Source organism: Myotis davidii, unplaced genomic scaffold (assembly GCF_000327345.1).
Source record: "Myotis davidii unplaced genomic scaffold, ASM32734v1 scaffold450, whole genome shotgun sequence".
Taxonomy (NCBI): Eukaryota; Metazoa; Chordata; class Mammalia; order Chiroptera; family Vespertilionidae; genus Myotis; species Myotis davidii.
Window position 1 is genome coordinate 972033 of NW_006282385.1, and position 26715 is coordinate 998747.

At 36.7% G+C, this 26715-nt stretch overlaps 1 protein-coding gene across 1 annotated transcript in view; it reads right to left on the bottom strand.

Moving 5' to 3' along the window:
• The window catches only part of TPP2 (tripeptidyl peptidase II), a 113120-nt gene that overhangs the window by 20261 nt on the left and 66144 nt on the right, over positions 1-26715 (bottom strand). Inside the window, exons 8-21 of the mRNA XM_015559104.1 lie at positions 26363-26439; positions 22192-22319; positions 17867-17966; positions 14228-14376; positions 11642-11757; positions 10924-11092; positions 9834-9991; positions 9458-9534; positions 7087-7193; positions 4500-4654; positions 2963-3079; positions 2606-2706; positions 1906-2002; positions 989-1129 (exon numbers count right to left, since the gene is read on the bottom strand). Of these exons, the coding sequence (XP_015414590.1) occupies positions 989-1129; positions 1906-2002; positions 2606-2706; positions 2963-3079; positions 4500-4654; positions 7087-7193; positions 9458-9534; positions 9834-9991; positions 10924-11092; positions 11642-11757; positions 14228-14376; positions 17867-17966; positions 22192-22319; positions 26363-26439 (1692 nt within the window). The remainder of the gene's footprint in view (positions 1-988; positions 1130-1905; positions 2003-2605; positions 2707-2962; positions 3080-4499; positions 4655-7086; positions 7194-9457; positions 9535-9833; positions 9992-10923; positions 11093-11641; positions 11758-14227; positions 14377-17866; positions 17967-22191; positions 22320-26362; positions 26440-26715) is intronic.

Sequence of the window (26715 nt, forward strand, 5' to 3'; positions counted from 1 at the left end):
GGGAGCTGAAGGCAGGTCTGACTCCCAAGCCCTCATTCTTCCAACTACAGGTTACTCCCATAGTCTCAGCTACATCAGTCTATTCCAGGCTGAGAAAAGCTATTATTTTCTAGTTCATGGTTACTCAAGAATTTATAAAACAACACGCAAAATTAGCAAAATTGAGGTGCCATATAATACCTAAGACACATACACACACGTGTATACACATTACTGGTAATCTATTATAACCAAAATGCCCCATCCCTTTATTGCTGATAGACGCAGCAATCAGAGATTAAGGAATAAAATTTACTATCCTCCACCTAGTTAACCTGTATTCTGATGAGATTTTAAAAGCAACCAAAGTCTGCAACAATCCAGTCTGTACTGGGAGAGATATGACTGGGGCTTGCTTTGAGAACAAAAGAAAATCATTCCTTGAATGACTTAACAAAAAAACCCACCTGCATAAGTTACTGTCATTATTTAGTATAAAATTATAAATGTTATAGGATTTACCTTATTTCCTTGTAGAAATATTTCAATCAGGGATAAAATTTCTGTAATTTATGATTAAAAGGTTTTTTTCTTCAATACAATAGTGCAAGCAGAGTGCTTGGCATACAGAAAGTGCTCAATACACAGCTGTCTAATGAAAAGATAAATTTGAAAGTTCTAGGACACTGCTATAATGCTCTTTATCCAGCTAAAATCTAAGATCATTTCCAGGTGCTCACTTACTAGTATATCAGAAGATTTGCCTTCAACCTTCAAATGGGTGGAAGCAGTGGGTAGGAAGCAGAAAAAAACAAAACTATGCTGGCCAGTAGTGCCTATGTCATCCTTGCCTTCATCTACCCCCAAACTTAATCAGCTAAACTACACAGCTGAAAGACAGTCCCATTCTGTTCTACAACAGACAACTGAGCTTCAAAAATACACAACACAAATATTACCATAACAAGAAATCAGGAATTTGTTAATTTTAAAATCACTGCAAATTTCATACCTGATGTGGATAGGCATCGCCTGAACCCATCTGTCTTTTATTCTGGTCAAAGATGATCCACAGTTGGCTGTCAAATTCTGATTCATATAATAATTCACAAAGTAGTGGGCAGCTTGGAGTTACTTCCCCACTTTTGGGCTATAAAAATAAAGAATTATTACTTGACATGGTTCACATGATTTCTAATGAAGATCTGTAATGCTGATACTGATGAGACTTTTACAACAAAAGTATTAACATTTTTTCTTGTGATAGCCAATTTTTTAAATGTAGGACATCCGGTATTTTGGCACTAATAACAGGTGCTTCTCTTTTAAAAATACAAACCTAGCCACTTGTATTAATAAATTAACATATATTTTCTTTATAAAACTGAAATTTTATATTCACTGAAATCAATCTCCCAATTCAAATATTATGTTTCAATAAGAGTTTTACTGAAATCTATGGATCCTACATAAACTCTTTTATCCAACATTTATACAGGCCTCAAATACCCTTACCACTCATTCAACCTAGGAATTATTCTAATGTCTCACTGCTCCAAAGCCTGCTTCACAGAAAGCAAACAGGCCACCTACTACCATACTCTGAAGGCATCTGGAATTGATGAGACACCTAACCACTGGACAGGTAATACTGTCCAGGTACCACTGAATAGATTCAGTGGTTACAAAAACTAAGGCTCAAAGGCCAGGTCACCACAAACTAGAATTTGTGACTTCAGACTTGAATGGTACTTAGATTATTACAAATCATAATTTCCCTAAGAATATTTCCAAATTAAGCACTGTTAATTACTTGATTCTATTTCATATTTACATAGACTAAATTTATCATCCTCCCGTTTTAAATTCTGATTCATTAACAAAACACAAAAGTGGACTGTAAAAGTCTATTATAAAGATACTTACTTGATGAAAGTTATAGGTAAGGATCATTTCATAAAGTTGACGATTATTTGGCAAAACATCTCTTGATCCTAAAGGTTTTGTTTTTGCACTCAGTGGGCTGTAATTAGACAATGAATAATTATTTGATTCAAGAATTCATTTAATGAGACAAAACTATAATCAACAAAATCAATAACATATCACAAGATACAAATACACATTCCTAAATACTACCCTTTTCAGTATACTTTATAGTATTTTAATCAATAACTTACCTAATTCTTTATTGACTGAACCATAGCAATACATATTATAAGTTTTGCAACATTATAAAGATAATCTTTTCACAATAAAAACATTTTCAAATGACAACTAATAGTCCTTAGTATAATCAGATCCCAATGTTAGATGCTAGAGTGGCAATCACTAACAGTGTTGAAGAACAGGTTTTGACTGCAGGTGGCGCTCACTCCTCACAGGATAGGTCCTGCTGGGTGCACTGAAAATTTTATATACATGCTATACAATGCTAGAAGCTACTGCTGGGGTTGCCTCAGAGACCTTCCAGGATTGAGGCTAGAGTGTCATAAACTGAATTTTCATTTCCAACATTCAGATGGATTTAAGAAAATTACTATCTCTTCAAAGAGTGTAAGATCCTCCTGCCCCCCCCCCACACATTAATATTCAACATCCTTAGCCCTAAAACATTTAATGATACCGTAGTGTTTGGACCCAGCTCTTCAAAGTTATGCAGGGAGCCAGATCTTCATATTTCAAGGAGGACTGAACATCAAAACGGTTGATTCCTTCTGATGCATGCTATGAAGGACATTTATCAAATTAGTTTCTCAAACTTCACTGAAAATAAACTCTATTTTATAACAATATTAAGACCTAAAATAAATGTCTAATGCAAAGTTGGTAAGCACCCATAAACAGGACTACTTTTAAATTACCTGTGTTTATTTTAAGAACTACTGGTAATGTTCCCAATGAAGTATAAATTCAACCAGTGAGATTATTTTTCAAAAACACAAACAGCTGACTTTAAAAATAATGAAAATGTGGAACTCACAATGTTTAACTGAGGAGCGGTACACACTATCCCATGGAAAGAAATGGTGTAATCAATATTGACATCACTAAGACTAGCCCACCAACGGGCAATGCAGAATTCAATTGCTTTCCCACTCTGCAAAGAAAAATAATTACAAATGTATAAATAATCTCAGATAATGTCAGAACTACATATGCTCAATGTTCTCATTTTATTTCAAATTATAGAATATAAATGGTAGATGTTTCAAAGCATTCTATGCCTTCAAACTTTTCCTACTTGTAAAGCAAGAGAACACAATTACTTTTAACTGTGCTTGGAGTTATGGAAATTACAGTTGCAGGGATATAGTGCAGGCATTTAAATACATGCAGTTATTTACTCATAATCCTACACTGCTTGTCATAAAAGATCTGAGGCAGCTTTTGAAAACATATACAATAAAATAATGGTGAAAACAAACTGGTATAAAAACCTAGGACCAAAGGAAAAACAATGATAGGAGAAAGGGTATTACAGCTTTATAGGGCATATTCAATAGCCACAGATGAATTTCAGGCTCCCAGCTGCCTGGCAACCAAAACGAAATTGTGATTACTTACATTCCCCCCCCCTATTAAAATAATGAAAAACAAAAACTTCCCAGTGCTCAGTTTTAAATTACGTTTTCTAAGAAATCAGTACATTAAAAAGTTTAAAGATGAATCATGACACTGATACATACATGAACACAAGTGAAAGTAATCAGAAAAGTAAGATATAGGCAAGACCATATGACCAACTACGGAGCAGGTTCAAGACAGAACGTCAGTACATTCACCTTCAATGGAGGAAGGTCTAGTCCAGTGATGGCGAACCTTTTGAGCTCGGCATGTCAGCATTTTGAAAAACCCTAACTTAACTCTGGTGCCGTGTCACATATAGAAATAATTTGATATTTGCAACCATAGTAAAACAAAGACTTATATTTTTGATATTTATTTTATAAACTTAAATGCCATTTAACAAAGAAAAATCAACCAAAAAAATGAGTTCGTATGTCACCTGACACGCGTGTCATAGGTTCGCCATCACTGGTCTAGACATTATTTCTAACACTATGGGTAAGAATGAAGACCTGCCATATTTGAAGTAGTTTCTGTAAGAAGCAGTAGCAGTTTCACCTAGAAAGCAAATTAAGCTCATGGATAGTAATAAAATAACTTAAGTGATGCATAGAACTGTCTTAAATAAGGAAATAATCTACAGTGGGATAAAGACACACTATCAGTCAGGGTCCCAAAGCAAGGCAAGAGTATCTGTCAGACCAGCACTTTCTTTGACTAAATTATTAAAGAGTTAAAAAGAGATTAATTAATATTTACCTCAGACTCTATCTCAAGTATCCAAATTAGATTACTTATCTTCCTACTTCATTTATTTGGCATTAACAAAATAAAGAGCCCCAAAAAACTCTGAATATAAACTATAAAATCAAATTCAAATTCAAATACTTATCCACACCAAAAGGGAAGAGAAATTGTTTCAGGATTTCGAACTATTAATTAAAACTTACTAAGACAGGAAAAGCTTCAGTCAGTGTTCCTTTTTCTGGAAGGGAACAAAACTTATAGAATTCATGGCTTCTATATGCTCTTTGCTTCACAAGTTGTACTGCATGAAGAACAAACTTGGCCAACACCTCAGAAGAACAAGAACACACTGTAACTTCTAAAATAAAAAAGAAGCAAAATTTTATACTGGTAAGATTCAAAATGGACATAAAATTATTTTAAGAATGCCCACTTATTAGGAAATAATATATCAATAATCAAATTATATATTCAAATGAAATTTGCATATTTTCTTAAAAACAAAGACTCAATAGAGTATTAATAAAGCTGAAAGGGCAGAAGATTCAGCTACGGAAAATAAATAAATCAGGATTAAAATAAACAACCACTATGCTGCAAATACCAGGAAACAGCAAGCTTTCCATAGGTGGACACACAATTATCCTAATCAGGCACCTTTTAAAATCCCTCTCCCCTCTGGTAAGCTTTCCTCTTCTTTTAGTAGAAAGCCAAGTAATTCCTGATAGAGCATTTTAATTTTAGAAACCTCTATTTTGTCATCATGCTTAAATTCCATTAGTATCTATTCAACTTCATTAATATTTTTTCCTAGTCTCTCCCTCTTGGCTTATTTGTATTCTGTTTGCTTCTAGAAGGGATAATGTCAGAACTACATATGCTCAGCTTTATTCCGAGGCAGAGGTGGAGGTAAGCCCAAATCACTGTGAAGCAGGATCAGCAGCTTATCTACTGAATATCCACTCCAATACAGGAAACTAAGCAGGGCTTAATTCTCTGGTTCACAAGGTCAAGTTGGCACAGAGCTCTGTGAACCTAATCAATTGCTAATAATACAAAACCTGATGTTATTAACAGTAAGTTTTATTTGAAATAGAAATCATCTGTAGTACTTTTTTTTTCTTTTTGACACACCCTAGCCCAGTGGCCGGCAAATTGTGGCTCGCGAGCCACATGCGGCTCTTTGGCCCCTTGAGTGTGGCTCTTCCACAAAATACCGGCTTCTGCGCATGGGCCACGAAGTTTCAATCACACTGTACGTGCGCACCCGCACGTGGTATTTTGTGGAAGTGCCACACTCAAGGGGCCAAACAGCCACATGTGGCTCGCAAGCTGCAGTTTGCCGACCACTGCCCTAGCCCTAGCCCCATCCCTGCCTGAGATCAAATTGACAAATAACATTAAGTTTAAGGCATGCAACCTGAGGATTTGATGTACTTAGACACTATGAAATGTTTACCACAATAAGGTTAGTTAACACACAATACAGTTACCAATTTTCTCGATAGTAAGAACATTTAAAATCTACTCTCTTAGCAAATTTCAAGTATACGATTCAGTATTGTTAACTACAGTCACCATTAAATCTCTTGAATTTATTCATAGCTGAAAGTTTGTACGCTTCAGGCAACATCTCCCCATTTCCTCCACCCTCTGTAGTACATTTCTAATCTGAGACTGTTAAATGCTCTGATCTCTTTCCATTCTGAATCATCTGATAACTTTTTATTTAAAAAAAAACACACAACTAATTATTTTCAACACCAACCTAAACAAGTCACAATTAGGGCATTATAATTACTAACATCTACCATCAAAAAGATTTCAGAATCAGTATTAACTGTAGATTTTTATTCTTTAACATGATTAGTGTACATTTCATCAGAGCCTAACGTTATATATCTGCAAGGGGCTCTGTGTACACGCATGACAGCCAGAGTCGTTCAACAATGCAACTCTAACTCCAATCACTAACAGGAAAGGCATTATGCTAAACTAAGTTAAAATCTTGAAGATTAAAACATTAAGATGGCCTAGATGACCTGATGTATGAGCCAATGATAAATATTAACAGATCTTTAAAAAGTTTAAAATCTACTACTAAATCTAGAGTGCCAGATATACACTGAGTGGCCAGATTATTATGACCAGCCAGATTATGATGACCACCCCATCAGTACTTCGTTGGGCCACCTTTTGCCTTCAATACTGTGGCGATTCTTCTTGGCATTGACTCCACCAGATGTTGAAAGGTGATACGAGGAACCTGACACCAGGCCTGATGAATAGCACTGCCCAGTTCTGTGAGATTTGATGGTTGTGGAACCAGCTGCCTGATGGCTCTTTTAACTTCGTCCGCCAAATGCTCAATTGGATTGAGATCTGGTGATTGTGGGGGCCACCTAAGCCAGGTAAAGTCTCCCTCATGTTCTTGAAACCACTCCTGCACAATACAAGCACCGTGGCATGGCGCATTGTCTTGTTGGAAGAAGCCATCTCCTTTGGGATACGCCATCAACATGATAAGATGAACTTGGTCAGCAACGATACTGATACTTAGGTATGTTGTGCTATTCAGATGTTTATAATGATCTGGCCCTCTTAGTAATTTCAGCGGGAAATTATAGCTAATTTGCCTACAAACGTCAGGTGGTCATAATAATCTGACCACTCAGTGTATATTGTTATGAGGAAAATATGCATTACAAATACATGAACTTTATATAGTCATAATCATAAAAGAGATAGAATGTACAAAAAGTGCTCAAGACAGACTTTAGTTTTACTTACCAGCCCATGTTGCACCCTCAGGAACCTCAATAAAATGCCTTCGAATTTGACCAGGTTTAAAATGTACATCTGTAAAGGCTAGATCATAGTGTGAGGATTCATTTACTCTGAAAATTAATATAAATTATTGATTAAATGTGATGCTCTCATAAAAAAGGCTTTATATTAATTGTAAGCCCACTAGTACTCTAGATTTTAATAGTTCATTAGAAATTAATACTTAAAGGCTGGTTACAAAACAGTGTGCATAATACAATCTCATTTTTGCAACATATTAGCAAAACTCTGGCTAGTCCAGTATAAATGATTTTTCTACTTTTTACCTGTCTGCTTTATAATCTATAAGATACACACACACACACACACACACACACACACACACACACACACACTAAGCAAGTTCACTTTTTACACGAAAGAAATTGTGCTTCATTCACAGAATTTTTCCAATTATCAGAATTTGGGCTATAGAGAGCTCTAAATATTACAACCAAAGGTAATTTTTCATGTCATTAGTACCGATTGTAGCTCTAAGACTACTATTAAATAAACCCCCTTTTGTAGTTTCAAAATGTTTGCAAAGCATAATGACACAGTAAAGAAAAAATCTACTTTCATAACATTTTTGTAAGAAGTCAATGAAGCATAAAGGTCTAATGTATATTACCCACTATGAAAACCTAAAGTACACACTAAGGACAAATTCTAGTCAGTGTGACAAAAATTTAATGAGAGCCTACTATATATAAGGCACTGTTATTAGGAGTCCTTTGCCACAAACAATCTAGAGGGGACAGAAAAACCACCTGAGACATTTAATGCAACACGTTCTTGGTAGACAGGAAGTGTCAGAAGAGATTTGGTCCATGCAAAGGAACCAGGGAAAGCTTCCTGAAGGAGAGAATGTCTCAGCTGATGCCTGAATCGTATTCATTACTTTATCTAGGCTCCCGCTGGACTAGAAAACATTAGGTTGAGAACTTAGCTGTCCTGGAATTTTTCATGTGTACGTCACTTTTTACCTCCTCAATTCCATGCTATGTCTCCTATAGGCTGAGACTATTACACATTTAATATTTACCAGGTAACTAATACTATATAAAAACTGTTAACTTAGAACTTTCTACTGTTTCCAATACTCACATAATCTCAATCCTGTCCTTATTCTACTCAACAATTTGTTTTATATAAATACTGTAAAATGGGCTCCAAATTGAACATGTAAGATACAGTTCCTGTGTTTTTTTCAGTGGGCTCACAGTCAAATGGGTGGGTAAGTGGGTAAATTAAATAAAAAAATGACAATATATTCGCTGAAGTCTGTGTTACAGGCATGTAAAAAGCATTAGGAAGCAGCAAGAAGGGCCTCCCTTCCCCTGGGGATGACCAGGAACACGCTTGGTGGTTGAGACAGGAAACCGAAGCACAGAAATCAACCCAGTCCTGAGGAAGCCCGGAGTGTCAGCATCTGTGACCTCATGGAATATGGTGAATGTAAAAATGACAGGAAATACTGGTTTATAAAGGACCCTTGTTTGCTACTTTAAGGAGCACAACTTGGTCCTTGAACATGCCACTGATATATTTAAATGGGAAGCAATATGATCAGCCTTCAATTCCTTGGCTCCAGGTGGAAGACAAGATGAAAAGCGAAGAGTCTGGAAACAGCAGGTGACTAGAAAAGTGGAAGAACCAGGAGAAAACAGTAATCCCAGAGAAAAGGCAATTAAAATGGAGTGGGACCAAAAGAGGATGAAGTCATATATTAATATTGCAGAGGGATTGGGCAAGATGAAGACTAAGAGGTCCTCTGAATCGGGCATCCTGGTGGAAGGCAGTTTCAATGCAGGGACACAGAACAGATGTCATCACTTATTCTCACAGTGAACAAGGAATAACATGATTGACTATGTGCCACTTGAACTTTGAGCAAGGAGCAGAACTAAAGCCTGGTTATCTAGTTCTTGCCTATTAACCCTTTAGAAGTTCACACTGTTGTCATAAGTAACCATTAAAAAAAATTTGTTGCCCCTGAACAACATGGGGATTAAGGGTGTTGACCCTGTAAGCAGCCAAAAATCCATGTATAATTTTTGATTCCCCCAAAACTTAGTTGTCCCTTAGTAGCCACAGGGGATTGGTTCCAGGACAACCTATGGGTACCAAAATCTGCAGATGCTTAAGCTGCTGTATAAAATGATGTAGATTAGAGCAGAGTCAGCCTTCCACACCTGTGGACTCCCAACTACGAATCAAAAACAGTGTAAGTACAGGCATTTATTGAAAAAATTCACAAGTAAGTGAACGCACACAGTTAAAACCTGTGTTGTTCAAGGGTCAGTTGTTACTGTACGAGTAACGTGTTACTTACTTTGATGCTATAACTGCGGTGACTGGAACTCTGAACAGAGGACCTGCATTAGGGGATGCTATATCATAGCCACATACCTAAAAAACAGCATGTTAACGTTTCGATATCTATAAATTAAATTAAACAAAGAAAAAAGGAAAAAGTGTAATCTATTCATAGAATAAATTAATCTAATATAAAAATTTAAAGGTCTTAAGCACAAGTTGATTAATTTTCTGCTGCCAGGTCACATGATTAATGGCAAATAGCCTAAATAAATACATGCAGGACAACCCTTGTCTAATTCACACTAATGGGGAAAAGGACTGCCACATAAAGTACTTTTAAACATTTTAAAAGTAAAGAAAGTTTAAAATAAATGAAGTTACACCAATACCTCTGTATAATGTAATCCTTCTCTTAAGCCCCGGGGATCCACACGTATGTTTATATGTCTACATTGATTCATGAGTTCCAAGTGGCTAGGACACTGAACCCAAGATGAGTTTGAAGTTAAAGCTAAATGAAGCTGAAGTGATATTTTTTCAGAGTTTTCTGGATTAAAGAAAAACAAAAATTAAAGATTAGTACTTTCTCTTTCATTTAAAAAAGTTCAATCTTCTCAAAAAAATTTAGCAAATTTGTAAAAGGCACTAGGCAAAACACAGCTTAAATAAAAATCACAGAATCTTTCTCAAGCTTTAGTTCACTTATAATCCATTCACACTTTCACTCAACACTGCTACAGCCTTAAATTAATATAAGGAGTTTGGGTGGATATTTTTCATTACTGCATGTGGAAATGATATTTGATCAACATGAAGACTGTCAAATATACAGTGAGGACTCTTTTGTTTACCTCATTGAGCAGAGGCACTCTTGGCTTCTACTTCCTACTCTGCCTTATACCCAAGTAGTAAAAGTGGAAAAGAAAAGGTATTTGATCATTTATCCACACTTTAATAAAAACATAGGTCATTGAAGACCCATTTTGCGTATTTTCCTGGGTAGTCAGAATGCTAACTGAATTGTCATAGTATTGGAATCCCTAAGTGCCATCATTTTTTCTCTAAAATTTATAATATTTAAAATAATACACTGCCCTTGGCTGTGTGGCTCAACTGGTTGGAGTGTCAGTCATCCCATACACCAAAAGGTTGCGGGTTTGATCCCTGATCAGGGCACATTGTTAGGTTACAGGTTTGATTGCTAATCTGGCATGTACAGGAGGCAACTGTTTGATGTTTCTCTCTCACCCTAATGTTTCTCTTTCTCTCTCTCTCAGAATCAATGAAAACATATTCTTGGGTGAGGATTTAACAAAATAATAATAATAATAATAATAATAAAATAAGAGTAATAATGACAATATTGTCAATTTATGTTTTCTCTTTAGAACATTAGCCCAAACAGCATTCTCTATTATGATACTATTCACTTAAATAATAAATGTGAGCACTTTAGCTTACCATACGTTTAGTACTTACCAGTTTTTTCTGGAAATACAGGTTCAATGCCAACACCATGATCTGAAGGTGCCATCACCTGAACAGGATCTCTGAGGTAGATGCCACGGTTATTTCCAACGGTTACAGTGAAACCTAATTTATTAGCAAATGATGTATTCTGAACGAGGTAGTCATAGGCTTTATCAACCTAATTATAAGAACACAAAGAGTAAGATATAAATGGTTAGGTCAAGAAAACATTTTGTTGCAAGTTACCAATTTGATTTCACTTGTGGTAAAGTACAAGCAAAAAGTTAATTTCTATATATATTCAGCTCTCTAAAAAATTAAGAGAACAAGGATACCTTCATAGACAAATACCTTCATAGACAGTCTAACTACTGGACTCACCTACCCTACTTTCTTCATTCACATTACTATTCCCAACTGACCAAAGTGAGGAACTCTCCCATATGCCAGTATAATTTAACAGTTTTTGCCCTTTATCTGTTTGCTTTGAATTTCTACCTTCTATATGTTCTATATGTATTATATTTCTCTATCTTACTACAACAAATTTTGTCTTAACTAAAAAATTTGTTTTAATATCCTCTTTGCTTACAGTTCAGAGACCACTATGATGATAAAATCTAGAATTAGATATACTCAATCATCCTTATAACAGGAAATACTATCTAACAAAGCTAAAATATTTTCTCAATGACTTACAACACAGTTTCCATATAAACAACAATACCTGAATAATACCATGTCCTTGGGCAAATACTTCTATATTGTCAGCCTTCACTGCAGTGTTTTCTAGAGCTCTTCTAACTGAATGAACTGTGTAGTTAACATTATTAGCTTTCAGACCTAAAATTTAAAAAGAAAAAAGTGTTAGAGAACTCACTACTTTGAAACCTTTCCCCCTTCACCAGTACAGATAACATGTGCATTCCCTGGTTTTCATGTCTTGTGCTTCAACACTCACTTTTAAATCTTAAAAAAACAAAAACAAAAAACCCACTAAACAATCTAAACAAAACTGCTGGCATCACACAAATACTTACATAAGAAAAATGACTGTGTTTCCATTATGCAAGGGCATGAAAACAGGCTATGCAGAGATAATGTAAATGTAAGAAGCATATACCTAAAGGCATTCCAATGACATTTGCTTTAAAACACTGTTGGTCAAACAATACAGGGTTGAGCAAAAGTAGGCTTACAGTTGTGAGTATACAAAACAGTTTATTCTCGTATTAGTATTTACTGATCATTCTATTATCTTCCATATGAACAACTGTAAACCTACTTTGGCTCCTACTGTATAGCTGCTGGCAGTAGTTTTCAACCTGACTGCATGTAATAAAAACACCAGGAGAACTTAAACAAGCAGAAAAAATGCTGAGGCCTCACCACAGACCAATTAAAGTAGCATCTTTGAGACTAGATCCCAGGCACAAATATGAACTAAAAACTTCCAGGGTAATGCTAGGGAGCACCCAGGCTGGGAATGACTGTTCTTCAGGAAGGATATGGAGGTCACCAATCTGTAAACCCCGCATTAATGCCTGCTGTTAAGGATCAAAGATAAGTAATATAGTATTCCTGCCCTCTCCAGAGCTCAATAAATGTGTAAATTCTTATGATATTGTAAGAAATGAGCAAAACAAACATGGAAACATCATGTTGCTGTAAGAGCAAATAAGATGAAGCTCTATCAGAGGGACAAATACATGCACAGGAGTTTCCAAGTCTAAAAAAATGGGAGAAAGGAATTCTAGACAGAGAGCAGTATGACCAAAGGCAGGAAGCATGCGCAAAACTTGAAATATTTGGAGAGGTTGAACAGGACTAGTCATAAGGGGAGTCCTGGAAATTATATCAGAGGGACACTTCTGAGGTGGAACTGTCACCACAGTCTGGGTACCCTAACTTTGAGTGCTAGTCAATGTCATTGCCACCCTATTTCATGATATAAGCCTCCTGCACAGCACACTAGAAATTCCTACGTCCCTTTCCACTTCACTTTGCTCCAGAGAAATATTCATTACCTTCCAATAACGAATACAGACTATTACTTTTTTTAAAAATAATTTTAAAAAAATAGATTCGAGAGAGAGGAAGTGGGGCAGTGGAGGGGGGTGTGGAAAGAAACATTGACTGGTTGCCTCCTGCATGTCTTTCTGAACTTGCAACCTGGGTATGTGCCATAATTGGGAATCAAACATGCCACCTCTTGGTGTATGGGACGAGGCTCCTACCAACCGAGCCACACCAGCCTGGGCGATAACTATTTAGTATTTTTTTTCATAGGCTGTCTCCTCCAACCATAATATGAACTCCACATGGACAGACATTTTTGATGTTTTGTTCACTAATTTAGCCCCTGAGCTAAATGAATGCTTGATAGTCATTAATAGCCAATAAATAAATCTATTTGTTGAATGGATAATGAATACACAGTCAAATCATTATCATCACATAAATTATTCTCACCTTAAACTTAGTTTGAGTCCCAGAACATTATCAATTCTATCACATTTTCTCACCATAAGAATTTCAGAAAATGAAAACAACTGTCTGCAATAAGGTAAGATAAACTTATTCAATAATCCTCTATAATAAAGAGCTAATATGCTAATTAGACTGGACAGCGAAATGACCTTCCGGAAGGACCAGTGGGTGAGGGGCAGGGCGGAGAGGCAGCTGGAGAGGCAGTGGGGGGCACGAGGGCTGAGCCACTTGCAGGAATTTTGTGCATCAGGCCTCTAGTTTTTTATGTCTATTACCTAAATATTATGCTATAAACATAAAATTGTCTAGATACTTAATACCTACTGACCTAATCTTATAAATAAACAATACATTTCAGCAGCAGGACTAAGGTAAATTATAAAATAATACATTTAAAATCCATTTTATATGCCATGTCTATCTCGTTAAGAAAAGTAATTAGCCCTGGCCATTGTGAACCAGTTGTTAGTGCATAGGACCGCACACTGAAGGGTCTTAGGTTGGATTCCCAGTCAAGGACAGGTACCTGGGTTGCAAGTTCTATCCTGCATGAAAGAGGCAACCAAGACTCTCTCACGTCGATGTCTCTTTCTCTCCCTCCCTCCCCTCCTTTCACTCTCTAAAAATCAAGGGGAAAAATATCCCTGGGTGAGAATTACAAAAAAAGGAAGGAAGAAAGGAAGGACAGAAGGAAGGAAGGAAGGGAGGAAGGGAGGGAGGGAGAGAGGAAATTAAGCTGTTTGAAATATATGTACAATAGCTAAACATTCACCATCGCTTTATTGGAAATAGTACCACGTAGAGCAGTAAGAAATGTCCTTACCTGAAAGTATCAGGGCGATACCTCCACATGCATTGGGAGAAGACATGGATGTCCCATTCATTAGTTGAGTTCCTCTCAATGTCCAGTTAGGAACAGAAGCAATGGCTCCTCCTGGTGCACTGATACTCACTCCAAGGGCCCCATCAGCACTGAATAAAAAAAGGCCATTTTGCTTACAATGATAATAACTGGATAAATATGGGTGTTCAAGTAATTCACAGTATAATCCCATGGACTACTTGAAATCATTGGAATCAATGGAAAAAATACCCAGCACAACTATTTCCCCATTGAGCAGTTTTTCCTTTCTAAATGATCGAAATCTCTCTCTCTCTCTGTGTGTGTGTGTGTGTGTGTAACAGACTTAGGTGTAAAAGTTTATCGGGTATGTTTATGAAAAAAAATTAAATAAATTCTATAAAATAAATTTTGCCATTGCTCAGACTCCTTGATGAATATACTTCTCTTGTCCATGAGCTTTGCCTTTGTCTGAATTAATATAGCACTGTCCAATAGAAATATGTGGGACACATATCATTATAAATTTTCTAAAAGCTTCATTTAAAAAACGTGACAAGAATTTGAAGTTAATTTTAATGATGTACTTTTTAATTCAACATATCCAAAATATAATTTCAATATGTAACTGACAGAAAAATGTGAGTTAATTTATAATTTTTTTTGTACTGGAAAGTATTTGTAAAGTTAGCACTTACAGCACATCTTAATTCAGACTAACTTCATGGGATTAGTGGCTGACATATTGGACAACTAAAATCAACAGTGCTGCCTGGTTTAGGGCTTTGGCTCTAAATTAATGAGTTAAAGTCCGTAGAGTTCATTATCGCATTGTCCCCAAACACAAGCTCTGCCCTCTGCCCCAAGTAAAGGAAGAATAATGGCACACTACACTTCTTTCCACCTGGAAGAGTGGCCATAAATTCCCCACAGACGATGCTGTCCTCTCCTTTGTACTATTCTTCCCCAGCTGACTAAATTATTTTTATTCTTGGAAGGGATACTAGTGCAATTTGGTTTCATATTTTTACACAGAGATCTGAAAGCACGCGAATCATATCTTCCTCATGAAATGGGTTAGTGGCATCCCTTTTAATAATTATCTTAAAACAAATATTGTGAAGTAAATATCTGTTGACCTGTAGTATTATCATGTGACAAAAGTGCCTGAATAGTGTAATCTTCCATTTATGCACAGAATGACTGAAGGGTTGTTACCCAAATATACTACAGATGAGATTTAGGGTAATTTTTGCTTACTTCTTGGCATCATCTATATTGTCTACCAATGTTCACAATGAGTATTTGGTATCTTATTATTAAAGAAAATAACTTGGAAGAGTCATCAATTCTAACAGACTTACTTCCTGTATTAATTTTCCACTAATCTGTTAAAGTAGCTAATAGGAAAGCACTTAATCTGTGTTCTAAAAATGGGTTCTATAAAATGTAAATAAAAATTGTATTAAAATAAAAATTAAGAATTTCTAATATAAACCTTACATATTTCTTATGAAAACCTTATGCAAACATTATATTAAAAAGTCCTTAAAATAAAAAACTTTTATTTTCTTCTAAAATACAACATGTAATAAAATTCAAAACAATGTTTCTGTAGCTATTACTTGTTAATCTGCCTTTAAGATATATGCCATACTTGCAAACATCAAGAATACAAGTAACTTCTTTGTCTGGCAGTCTTTCCTGATGAAGAGGATTTTTAAAACAGGCCTGCAGAATATATTCATTCAGTGATCATTAGTCAATGTTTTATATTCACACCCTGTCTAATAATTAAAAACCAAGTCTTTTCAATAATATTCCAGTTTACAGTACTGTAAACATGAAACTAATTCTCTCAATTCTTAGGAAAACTGGTTTGTGAACCACTATCTGCTTAATCAGAGCTTCCCGCACAGTTCATAAACTCATTTTCTTAAAATAATTATTTAAAAGTTCTATATAAAAATAAGACTGACAAAAGCTAGTTTTAAACATACTCTAATACTTGCTGTTTATCCTGACTATAAGGTAAAACAATATTTAAAGATCAATTTTAGAAAAGAACAAGTTTAATAATTAATGCATTTATAAACTAAACATAAAAGATACAAACATTTGCTGACTTTGACTCTTATCCTATTTCTAGCCACTCTTACTCAATGATGTGTAGTTTTAGGCCAGTTAGTTGGGCTAATGAGGGCAGTCTATGACATATGTGAAAATATAGGCAAAGCTTCTTCAACCACATGCAGACCCACAGCCTGATTGCTTTCAATGACAGTTATAAAAAACTACTAAAATGAATTTTATTTTTTAAAAAAGAAATTACCTAGAGAAAGTTAGGAAGATACCTGTAACTCAGAGGATTAAATTTAGCATTATCATATTTGATCTGATCCCAACCAATTTTTCTAATCTTGTCTTCCAATAGTCCCTTTGATATGTTTTATACATTTAATAAACCCAATTACTACTTATTTCCCCCAAATCTTTGCACTAAAACCTGCTCATCTTTGGGTTCATACTATTCTTGCCATATAAAATTCCTTACTTCTATCTCAAAATCCTATCCATCTTTTTTTTTAAAATTTTTTATTTTATTAATTTCAGAGAGGAAGAGACAGAACATCAACGATGAGAAAGAATCATTGATCGACTGCCTCCTGCACACCCCCTACTGGGGATCAAGCCCGAAACTCTGGCATATGCCCTCGACCAGAATCGAACCCAGGACCCCTCAGTCCGAAGGCTGACACTCTATCCACTGAGCCAGGGTCCTATCCATCTTTTAAAGCCCACTCTAATACCATCACCTCTTTGAAGGATTCCACTCAAAAGGAAGTGATACTCCCACCTATATAATGTCCTAAAATGAAATTGTGAACGTAGATGACAACCTATTCATTTATTACTGAAGGCAGTTAAGATATTTGCTGAATTAAATTCAAAGTTGATTCTCTTTTTAAAAAAAATAATTCCAAATAGGTAAAGAGATTAATTAAAATAGGCTTTATTTTCCAGAAGGTACTTGTACCTGATGTCATAATGAGGGATTATATAAATGTGGGCTTACTATACCTCTTGAGAAAGATAATCAGTTCCTGGAATCAGAGAAATATACTTCACAGAGGGGCTTCAAGAAACCAAAATAGATGAATTCATTTATCAAACAGAACTTGCCTACTATGGATTGAACCCAAAATTGCTCAATACATTATAACTTCAAACACATAAACACAGGGACTGCAGGCCTATAAGTGACCAAACAAAAGCTTGGTCCTTTGTTTCACCTAAGCTAAACATCAAAAGTACTGCAAAAAAGGCCTTCACTACTTTCGAAAGATAATCTAGCCCTTACTTTGCGCTCAGATCCTCATAAATGAAGGATTTGGGGAACAGGCCTAAGAATTTACACTCAGAATACAACTAACAATGAAATGGCTGCATTTTACTTCTTTAATTATCAGTTTCCTTGAGATAAATACTCAATCAAAATGAAAATGCTGAAAAGTAAAAACTATTAGAAAGAATCAGTAAAATTACCAAAACTCTGCCTCACCTACCATGTAAAATTTAGCCAAATATTTATAATAGTCTACCTGTACCACCTCCACCTACCTGGGCCCTCTAGAAGACCACGTATATTGATTGGCAGGTAATTTCTCTCTCAGAGAATATTCAGCAACCATCATATCAGGTGAAACATAAGCACCAACACCTGTGGGATTAGATTTCATAATTAACAAAAGGACACAAAATATGCATGTTAACTCTAATCCACTAGTCACTCGGCTACGTGACCTTGGGTAAATTGTTTGATGTCCCTACACCACAGCTGTCATAAAATGAAAAGATAAAAAAACTTAACCAAGGAAAATTTACTATGTACCAAACATTATACTATGTGACTTGTTTTTGAGTATAAAAATATCCATTAAGATTATTATGTGGATTACAAATAATGTACCTGAAAGTGTATTTAGATGTAAAAGAAGAAGAAATGTGTTTTAAACGATAAAATATAACATTAGAGGAATAAAGGAGTTAGTTGACTGGCATTTTTGAATGAATGACCATTCTATTGAAAACGCCATGGATAATATTGGCAGTATCCCTCTGCTCAAAAGTGGCTATAATAATGGGCAAAACAACAAAGACAGAACATGCCAGTCTTGTAGATACATATGAAAATGAAGCCTCTCCATACTCTGAAACACAATATAGAGATCAAACTTGGTTCTTTCATTTCAGAAATTAGGGAAACATGACCTACAGAAATTCAAAAAAATATACAAAATACACATTAATGACTGGCAGAGAAAAGATTTAGAAACTACGTATACCAGCATCTACTAGTAATTCCTCTTTACAACATATACACATTCAGAGTAGAAGACTAGATAAAACATGTGTGAGTTAAGAGGATTTAGGTTAACAATGCTACCACATAAAACTGCAATTATTTTATAAAATTAAAAATTTTCAGTGAATATGGGGATAAGAAAACAAAAACACACTGAGTATTAGAGCAGAGCAATAAACTTGATCTTTATGTACCTCTTTCAGATCTATTTTTGGTTTCATTTTCATACTAGAGTCCCGGTACACAAAAATTTGTGCACTCGGGGGGTCCCTCAGCCTGGCCTGTGCCCTCTCGCAGTCTGGGACCCTTTGGGGAATGTCCGCCTGCTGGCTCAGACCCACTCCCCAGGGGATTGGGCCTAAGCTGGCAGTCAGACATCACTCTGGCAGCCTGGGAGCCCTTGAGGGATGTCCACTTGCTAGCGGGGAGCAGGCCGAAGCTGCAGTCGGACATCCTTAGCGCTGCTGAGGAGGCGGGAGAGGCTCCCCCCAATGGTGGCTACATGTGTCTGCACCTCTGAAGCTGCATGTGGCCGTGCAATTGAGTTCTCACCAATGGAATAGGAGTGGAAGTGACTGGTTACCCTTGAAGGCCTGGGCCATACATACTGTATGTGTACTCTTTTCCTTTTCCCCAAGAGGAATACAAAGGTTCATCTTCAGGAAAGGATCCCGAGTTTTTACTATATAGAAGAGGAGTGGACTGTGGGGGAGCAGAGAAATCGGGTGGAAGGAACCTGAAGCCCTGAATGGCTGCCTGGAGCCAAGCAGCCTATCCACCCTGAATCCTTATATGAAAGAAATAAACTTCTTGGACTTTTAATCTACGCAACGTTGGGTCTATTTATTATACTAGCCAAGTCTTTTATCTAGAGTGACCACTCCTTGAGAGCAATGAGTTAGCTGAAAATTTACAATACCTTTGAACAAACTTATGGTAAGATCGTAGCCACAATCTGAGAGGCAACTCAAAGGACGGGCATTAGAAGAGTATTAGCACAAGTATTCTTTACATGCCCTTTCACATGTAGACACATGTGAAAATGAGCCTTTATACTATACTATTTTCAACTCATCTACTGTAACATAAGGTTCTTCTGTCCTTGAGGGTGCAGTGTCTAATGAAAGGAAAAGCATCAAACCCTCTTAAATCCTTTAAATTCCTTCAAGGTTTTAAAAGTCTTTATTTCAGGCAAAATGTGAACTTGAAAAAGAACAACTAAATCTATTTTTAGGAGCAATTTAATCTAGTCCTTGGAGTTAAAGGCTTTATGGTAGAGGATACATGTCTGTATACAGTTCAGTGGATATTGGTTAAGTCCCTATATCATAAACATAGTGCTACTGCAGAATGGGACACAGAGATGAAGCACAGAGTCATAAATCATGCCTTTTGGAGGCTCACAATCTAATGAGGAGGGGCCTCTATCTTATCCTATATAATAAAAGGGTAATATGCAAATTGATCCTAACAGCAGAACAACCAGAATGATCGCTTGATCAGTCACTATGAGGTGCACTGACCACCTCTTGGTTTCTTTCCCTGGCCAGCAGGCTCTGATTGCCCAATGGCCAATGGGAAACTGGGGGTTGTGGTGGTGGGGCTGGCTGCAGGCAGCCAGGGAAAATAACCCTGATCACAGGCCAGGCCTAGGGACCATATCCGCGCACGAATATCATGCACCAAGCCTCTATTCTATATAATAAAAGCTTAAGTGACTATTATGGCACAATGACCAGAACGACCGATCACTATGATGTGCACTGACCACCAGGAGGCAGACGCTCAACGCAGGAGCTTCCCCCAAGTAGCCAGGGCGCTCCCACGGGGGGAGCACCACTCAGTCCGAAGCCGGGCTCACGGCTGGTGAGTGCAGCAGCGGTGGTGGGAGCCTCTTCCGCCTCCGCGGCAGTGCTAAGGAGCAGCAAGCCAAGCGGTAAGGTGCCTGCTGCTAAGGAGTAGTGAACCGAGTGGTAAGGAGCAAGCAGGCTTGCGGTAAGGAGCGAAGGATCCTGGATGGCGAGAGGGATGTCCGACTGCCAGTTTAGGCCCAATTCACATCCCCTGAGCAGTCCTGTACTGCGAGAGGGTGCAGGCTGGGCTGAGGGACACTCCGCACCCCCTCCCCCCCCATCCCAGTGCATGAATTTCATGCACCGGGCCCCTAGTATCTATATAATTGAAATACACAATGTATGTATCACTGGTAGGCCCTGTTGCCTTAACACATGATTTAACAAAATACTTAAACAAGAGGTTTTAAATTACATAAAGTAAAATATACCTTAAACTGTAGAAGCTATAAATAAAAGTAAGTCTTATATTTATATTTATCTTATATTTATAAGATCACTTATTTTAAGACAAAAATCTTTTTAAAAGGAGCAATTTTGAAGCTCTGATACCCAAATATTATATATACATCTTTAGAATCTACATACTAGTAACACCTATAATATGCACGTATCTATGCAATTACTGATATATACTTCAGAAAAAGTATTTGGGACCCAATAGTTTTTATAGTCATGTATACAATCACAAATGTCAAAAAGCAAAAGCCTTATTTTGATCTCAAATAAAAATAAATAAATTTTAGGCATCATTTCTTTCAATTCATCCTTCTTATTCACACTGAATATTTAAAAAGAACAGGGTGTGGGTTTTATATTTTGTGGGTTTTCCTGCATAAGTTAGCAGCTAGTACTATAATGCAAGCTGTCTTATTTTCATACTATGGCTGTAACTAATTTTGATTTCCCATAGCTCTTATAGATAGGCATTTTTTTCCCATTAGAGTACAATGAAAAAGACAACACTGCAGCATATCTAAAGATCAAAGAATGGAAAAAAAGCCACATTCATGGAACAAATGTGTTGCAACTGTGCTTCTCATTAATAGAGCTTTCTTCTTCAACATCTGGTTCTTTCTGCATGTTCTAAGAGAAATGAAAGGAGAAAACTATACTATGAACTAAGTAGTCATACACTACAAATAAAAAGTAAAGGAAGTGGCTCTGGCAGCGTGGCTTAGTAGTTGAGTTTCAACATATGAACCAGGAGGTCATGGTTCAATTCCTGGTCAGGCCATATGCCTGCGCTGTGGGCTCGAGCCCCAGTGTGGGGAGTGTATGAGGCAAACAATCAATGATTTTCTCTCATTATTGAAGTTTCTCTCCCCCTCTCATGTCCCCTCTGAAATCAATAAAAATATATTGGGGAAAAAAAAAGTAAAGAAAGTGTCTTTACATTGTTCACGTAGTCTGGAAAGCCCTTTCCTTGATCATTTCTACTGATGGAAATCCTTAATCCCCCATTCTTACCTAAATTCTCAAATCAGAAGTAGCCACTTTTGTAATCCCACAGCACTTTATCTGTACCTTCATTCAACCACTTACTCCAGTCTACTTCAGAGTCAATTCCAGATCAGCAGACCTCTAACTAGATTTCCGTTTCCTGAGGTTGTATTTAAGGTTTATGGTGTCTTGCATAGAAGAGATCCAATTAATATTGGATTAACTGAGGTGTTTTTTGTTTGCTGATTTTTTAAACAAGTCCATTTCTAAAATAGGAAACTCACCTATTACACTTGATGTAGTTCCACCAGGACAACCAACTGTAGAAAGGCATGGACCATTGTTTCCAGCACTGGAAATATAAATTATATTATGCTTCCACACTGCTTCATTAATGACTTCACAAATTCTCCTGAAAGAGAGAGAGAATTCCTTTAAACGTAAAAAATTGTCCCACTTTTCAAAATCTGTATTACATGAAAATAACTGCAAATATGGTTTATATATTTAAAAAAAGACTAAAATATGGATTCAAGTAACAGAACTAAAACAATGGCTATATATAAGGAAATGTGCATTAGAATCGCTCAGATTGGGACATTTTTTATTTTTTTCTTTATTGATTATTAAAGTATTACATGTCTCCTATTTCCCCCATTGGCCTCACCCCAGCCACTCCCCCTCCCATGCCCCTCAATACATTCCCTCACCTCCCCCTACTGTCTGTGTCCATTGGTTATGCTTATATGCATGCATAAAAGTCCTTTTGTTGATCTCTACCATGCCCACCCCTTGATGCTTCCCTATCTCTGGATCTATTTTTGTTCATCAGTTTATGTAGTTCATTATTTTCCACAAATGAGTGAGTTCATGTGATATTTATCTTTCTCCAACTGGCTTATTTCGCTCAGCATAATGCTCTCCAGTGCCATCCATGCTGTTGCAAGTGGTAAAAGTACCTTCTTTTTTACAGCAACATAGTATTCCACTGTGTAGATGTACCACTGTTTTTTAATCCACTCATCTGCTGATGGGCACTTAGGCTGTTTCCAAATCTTAGCTATTATAAACTGTGCTACTATGAAAATAGAGGTGCATATATCTTTACTGACTGTATTTCTGATTTCTTGGGATATATTCCTAGAAGTGGGATTACTGAGTCAGATGGGGGTTCCATTTTTAATTTTTTGAGGAAACTCCAGTGTTCTCCACAGAGGCAGCACCAGTCTGCATTCCCACCAGCAGTGCACGAGGGCTCCTTTTCCTCCACATCCTCGCCAGCAGTTGTCGTTTGTTGCTTTGTTAATGATAGCCATTCTGACAGGTGTGAGGTGGTACCGCATTGTCGTTTTGATTTGCATCTCTCGGATGATTACTTTGAGCATATTTTCATATGTCTCTTGGCCTTCTGTACATCCTCTTTCGAAAAGTGTCTATTTGGGTCCATTGCTCATTATTTTATTGGACTGTTTATCTTCCTTTTGTTAAGTTGTATGAGTTCCCTATAAATTTTGGAGATTAAACCCTTACTGGAAATAACACTGCAAATATGTTCTCCCATGCAGTGGGCTTTATTGTTTTGTTGATGGTTTCTTTTGCTATGCTGAAGCTTTTTATTTTGATGTAGTCCATTTATTTATTTTCTCCTTAGTTTCCATTGCCCTAGGAACAGTATCAGTAAGGATACTGCTATGACATATGTCTGATATTTTGCTGCCTGCGGATTCCGCTATGATTTTATGGTTTCCCATCTTACGTTTAAGTCCTTTATTCATTTTGGGTTTAGTTTTGATTGCTGTGGCTATTCGGGGTCTGTTTTTTTATTCCATATGAATTTTAGGAGAGTTTATCTGTGAAATATGCCGTTGGTATTTTAATGGGGAATGCACTGAATCTATAGATTACTTTGGGTAGTATGGACATATTAATGATGTTGATTCTACCAATCCATGAACACGGTATATTATTCCATTTATTTATGTCTTCCACTATGTCTTTTTTCAATGTCGTCTAGTTTTCCAAGTAGAGGTCTTTTACCTCCTTACTTAATTTATTCCTAGATATCTTAATTTTCTTGGTGCAATGGTAAATGGGATTGTTTTTCTTTCTGTAAGTTCACTATTGTTGTATAAAAATGACATAGATTTCTGGGTATTAATTTTGTATCCTGCTATATTGCCAAATTCAGTTATTAAGTATAATAATTTTTTGATGGAGTCTTTAGGGTTTTCTATGTATAGTATCATGTCATTTGCAAATATTAAGTTTTACTTCTTTTCCAATTTGGATGCCTTTTATTTCTTCTTCTTGTCTAATCACTATGGCTAGCACTTCCAGTACTATGTTAAACAGGAGTGGTGAAAGAGGGCATCTGTCTTGTTCCTGTTCTTAGGTGAAATGGAGATCGGGACATTCTTTTTTTTTTTTTTAAATATATTTTATTGATTTTTTACAGAGTGGAAGGGAGAGAGATAGAGAGCTAGAAACATCAATGAGAGAGAAACATCGACCAGCTGCCTCCCGCACATCTCCCACTGGGGATGTGCCCGCAACCCAGGTACATGCCCCTGGCCGGAATCAAACCTGGGACCTTTCAGTCCACAGGCCGACGCTCTATCCACTGAGCCAAACTGGTCTCGGCGAGATTGGGACATTCTTAAACAATGAATGCTTAGCCTCTATTCCAAAAGTATATATAATAGCAAAATATTGTTCAAATGAGTGGTTAAGTAACTTTTGGTGCCACCATTGGTGGAACATGTACAGCCAATCCAGGTAATGCACCCTAGTTAGATTTTAGAGTTGGGAAGCAGTTATGAGGCCAGGTTAAATGTGGAGAAATGCTAGATACAAAATTGAATACATATGGGGAAAACTACAAAAGGATACTGAATGATTAGCTGTGACTGAGTAGTAAGGCAACTGGTGCTTTCAGTCCCATTCCACTTAAAGTAACATATTCAGAAACAACTCTTGGGGAATTCCTAGATATATTTGTAATTAGTAACAAAAGTGAAGGGGAAATAAAGCACTAGGGAGAACTTAAGAGAATGATTTAAAATATAAGAAATCTGGTTAGAGCTTGATAGCAAACAAGAAAAATGTACTGGTATTAATTAAAAGAGATGAACTTAGACCATGAAGAAAATGGAGTCAATATAACAAAGGTATAGGGCTAAGGACACTCCAAAGTACAAAAGAAGGGTATCAGGGGAAATGACTTTAAATGGACGAATATCATAGGAGAGAAAGAAATACACGTAGGTAAATAAGATACTGAAACAAAAAGAAGGGACAAGATTGCATTCACAAATAAAATATCTGAGGATGACAGGGTGCTTGTTAAAAGGACAAGAAAAGGATGTGTCCTAGAAACTTAGTAGTACTAGTTTTCTGGAAACAGTATGTTATTTGAAAACAGCAAACTACAAGGTCTGGGCTTGGTAAAATTTGGACTTTGGCAGTATTTTATTAAAGAACCTCAGACACTGAATGATAGGTATATATGAATGGCCTGGTGGGAGGGAGAAAATGATCAGTATGATAATACTCTAAGTAAGGTAATGTCAAAGTTACTATTATGAATAAAAAAGGTAAGGTAGCATGAGGTCAAGACTAAACCACTAGATTTGGCAGCAGGAAGATACTGATGACACAGGGAGGAAGGGTCGGGAAAAGACTTAGAATGTGAACATAGACACTAAGTCTTCCTGGAAAAGTGAATGAAAGCAGTATGAAATGAAGAGGTTTTGTGTCTGTTTTAAGGCTGGCGACTCTAGAGCATATCTGTATAATAATGCAATAAAGGAGAGAAGAAATGAGATACAGATCTCAGAGGCTTGAGTGACTTGATGCTGGCACTTCTTTCATTACACAACAGGGAAGGCAGAGAAGGTGGGGTTAGAGGAGGTCACAGGAAGGGCACAAAGTCCCCTGCTTAGTGCTTTTGTTCTCTCTGGGAAAAGAAGCAGGGAGAACTTTACTCAGGAAAGAGAGGGAAGGTCACTGAAGGTCTTTAAGAGGTGTAAAATGGTCATACAGGAGGGAAAGGGTAAATGCAACGTGATCAGACAATGCTGTATGAACAATCTCATATCTGTGGTCTTAAACCTGAAGTGGGTTGGCGGTGTCTTTCTCCTGAAAAATCTGGCAGTGCAGGTATGGGATCACTGAAGGGAATGCCAGGGTTTCCACAATATGGAGTTTGGTCAGGTAATTACACCTGGAAGAGTTGAGGCTGATTATGGATAAGGAATTCTAGTGACAGATGGGATGTGGGATATCCCTGAGTAGGGGAAATAAGGATATCAAGAATATGACCATGGAAGGAGGGCCAGATCTAGGAAACATAGTGGCTGCTTTTTTCAATTATAATTTTCAACCCAGTTATGAAAAGCATTTCATACTCTTATTCTGCAAAGTATCTATAGGTAACAGGAGACAAAGAACACTCACCCAGAATTTGGCCAGTGAGTTGCTTCTCCATAGCTGTAGTTGACAAGATCACACTTATGGTTTATAACTTCTATCATCTATTAAAAAGATGAATAATCTAATTTAGGAAGCAATGTACAGAAACAGACATGCCAGTAAAATAAAGGCATAGAATCCCAGTTTCTTAATCATATTCTAACTTAAATCCAAATATATGTTACTTCTAAGCAAATGGTTAATAAACTTTTTAAAAGGTAGGGGGAGACAGCATATAGTAAATATCTATAAAAACCAAAACTAGAGACCTGGCCAGTGAGGCTCAATTGGTACATAGTCGCATACATCAAAAGTTTGTGGGTTCAATTCCTGGTCAG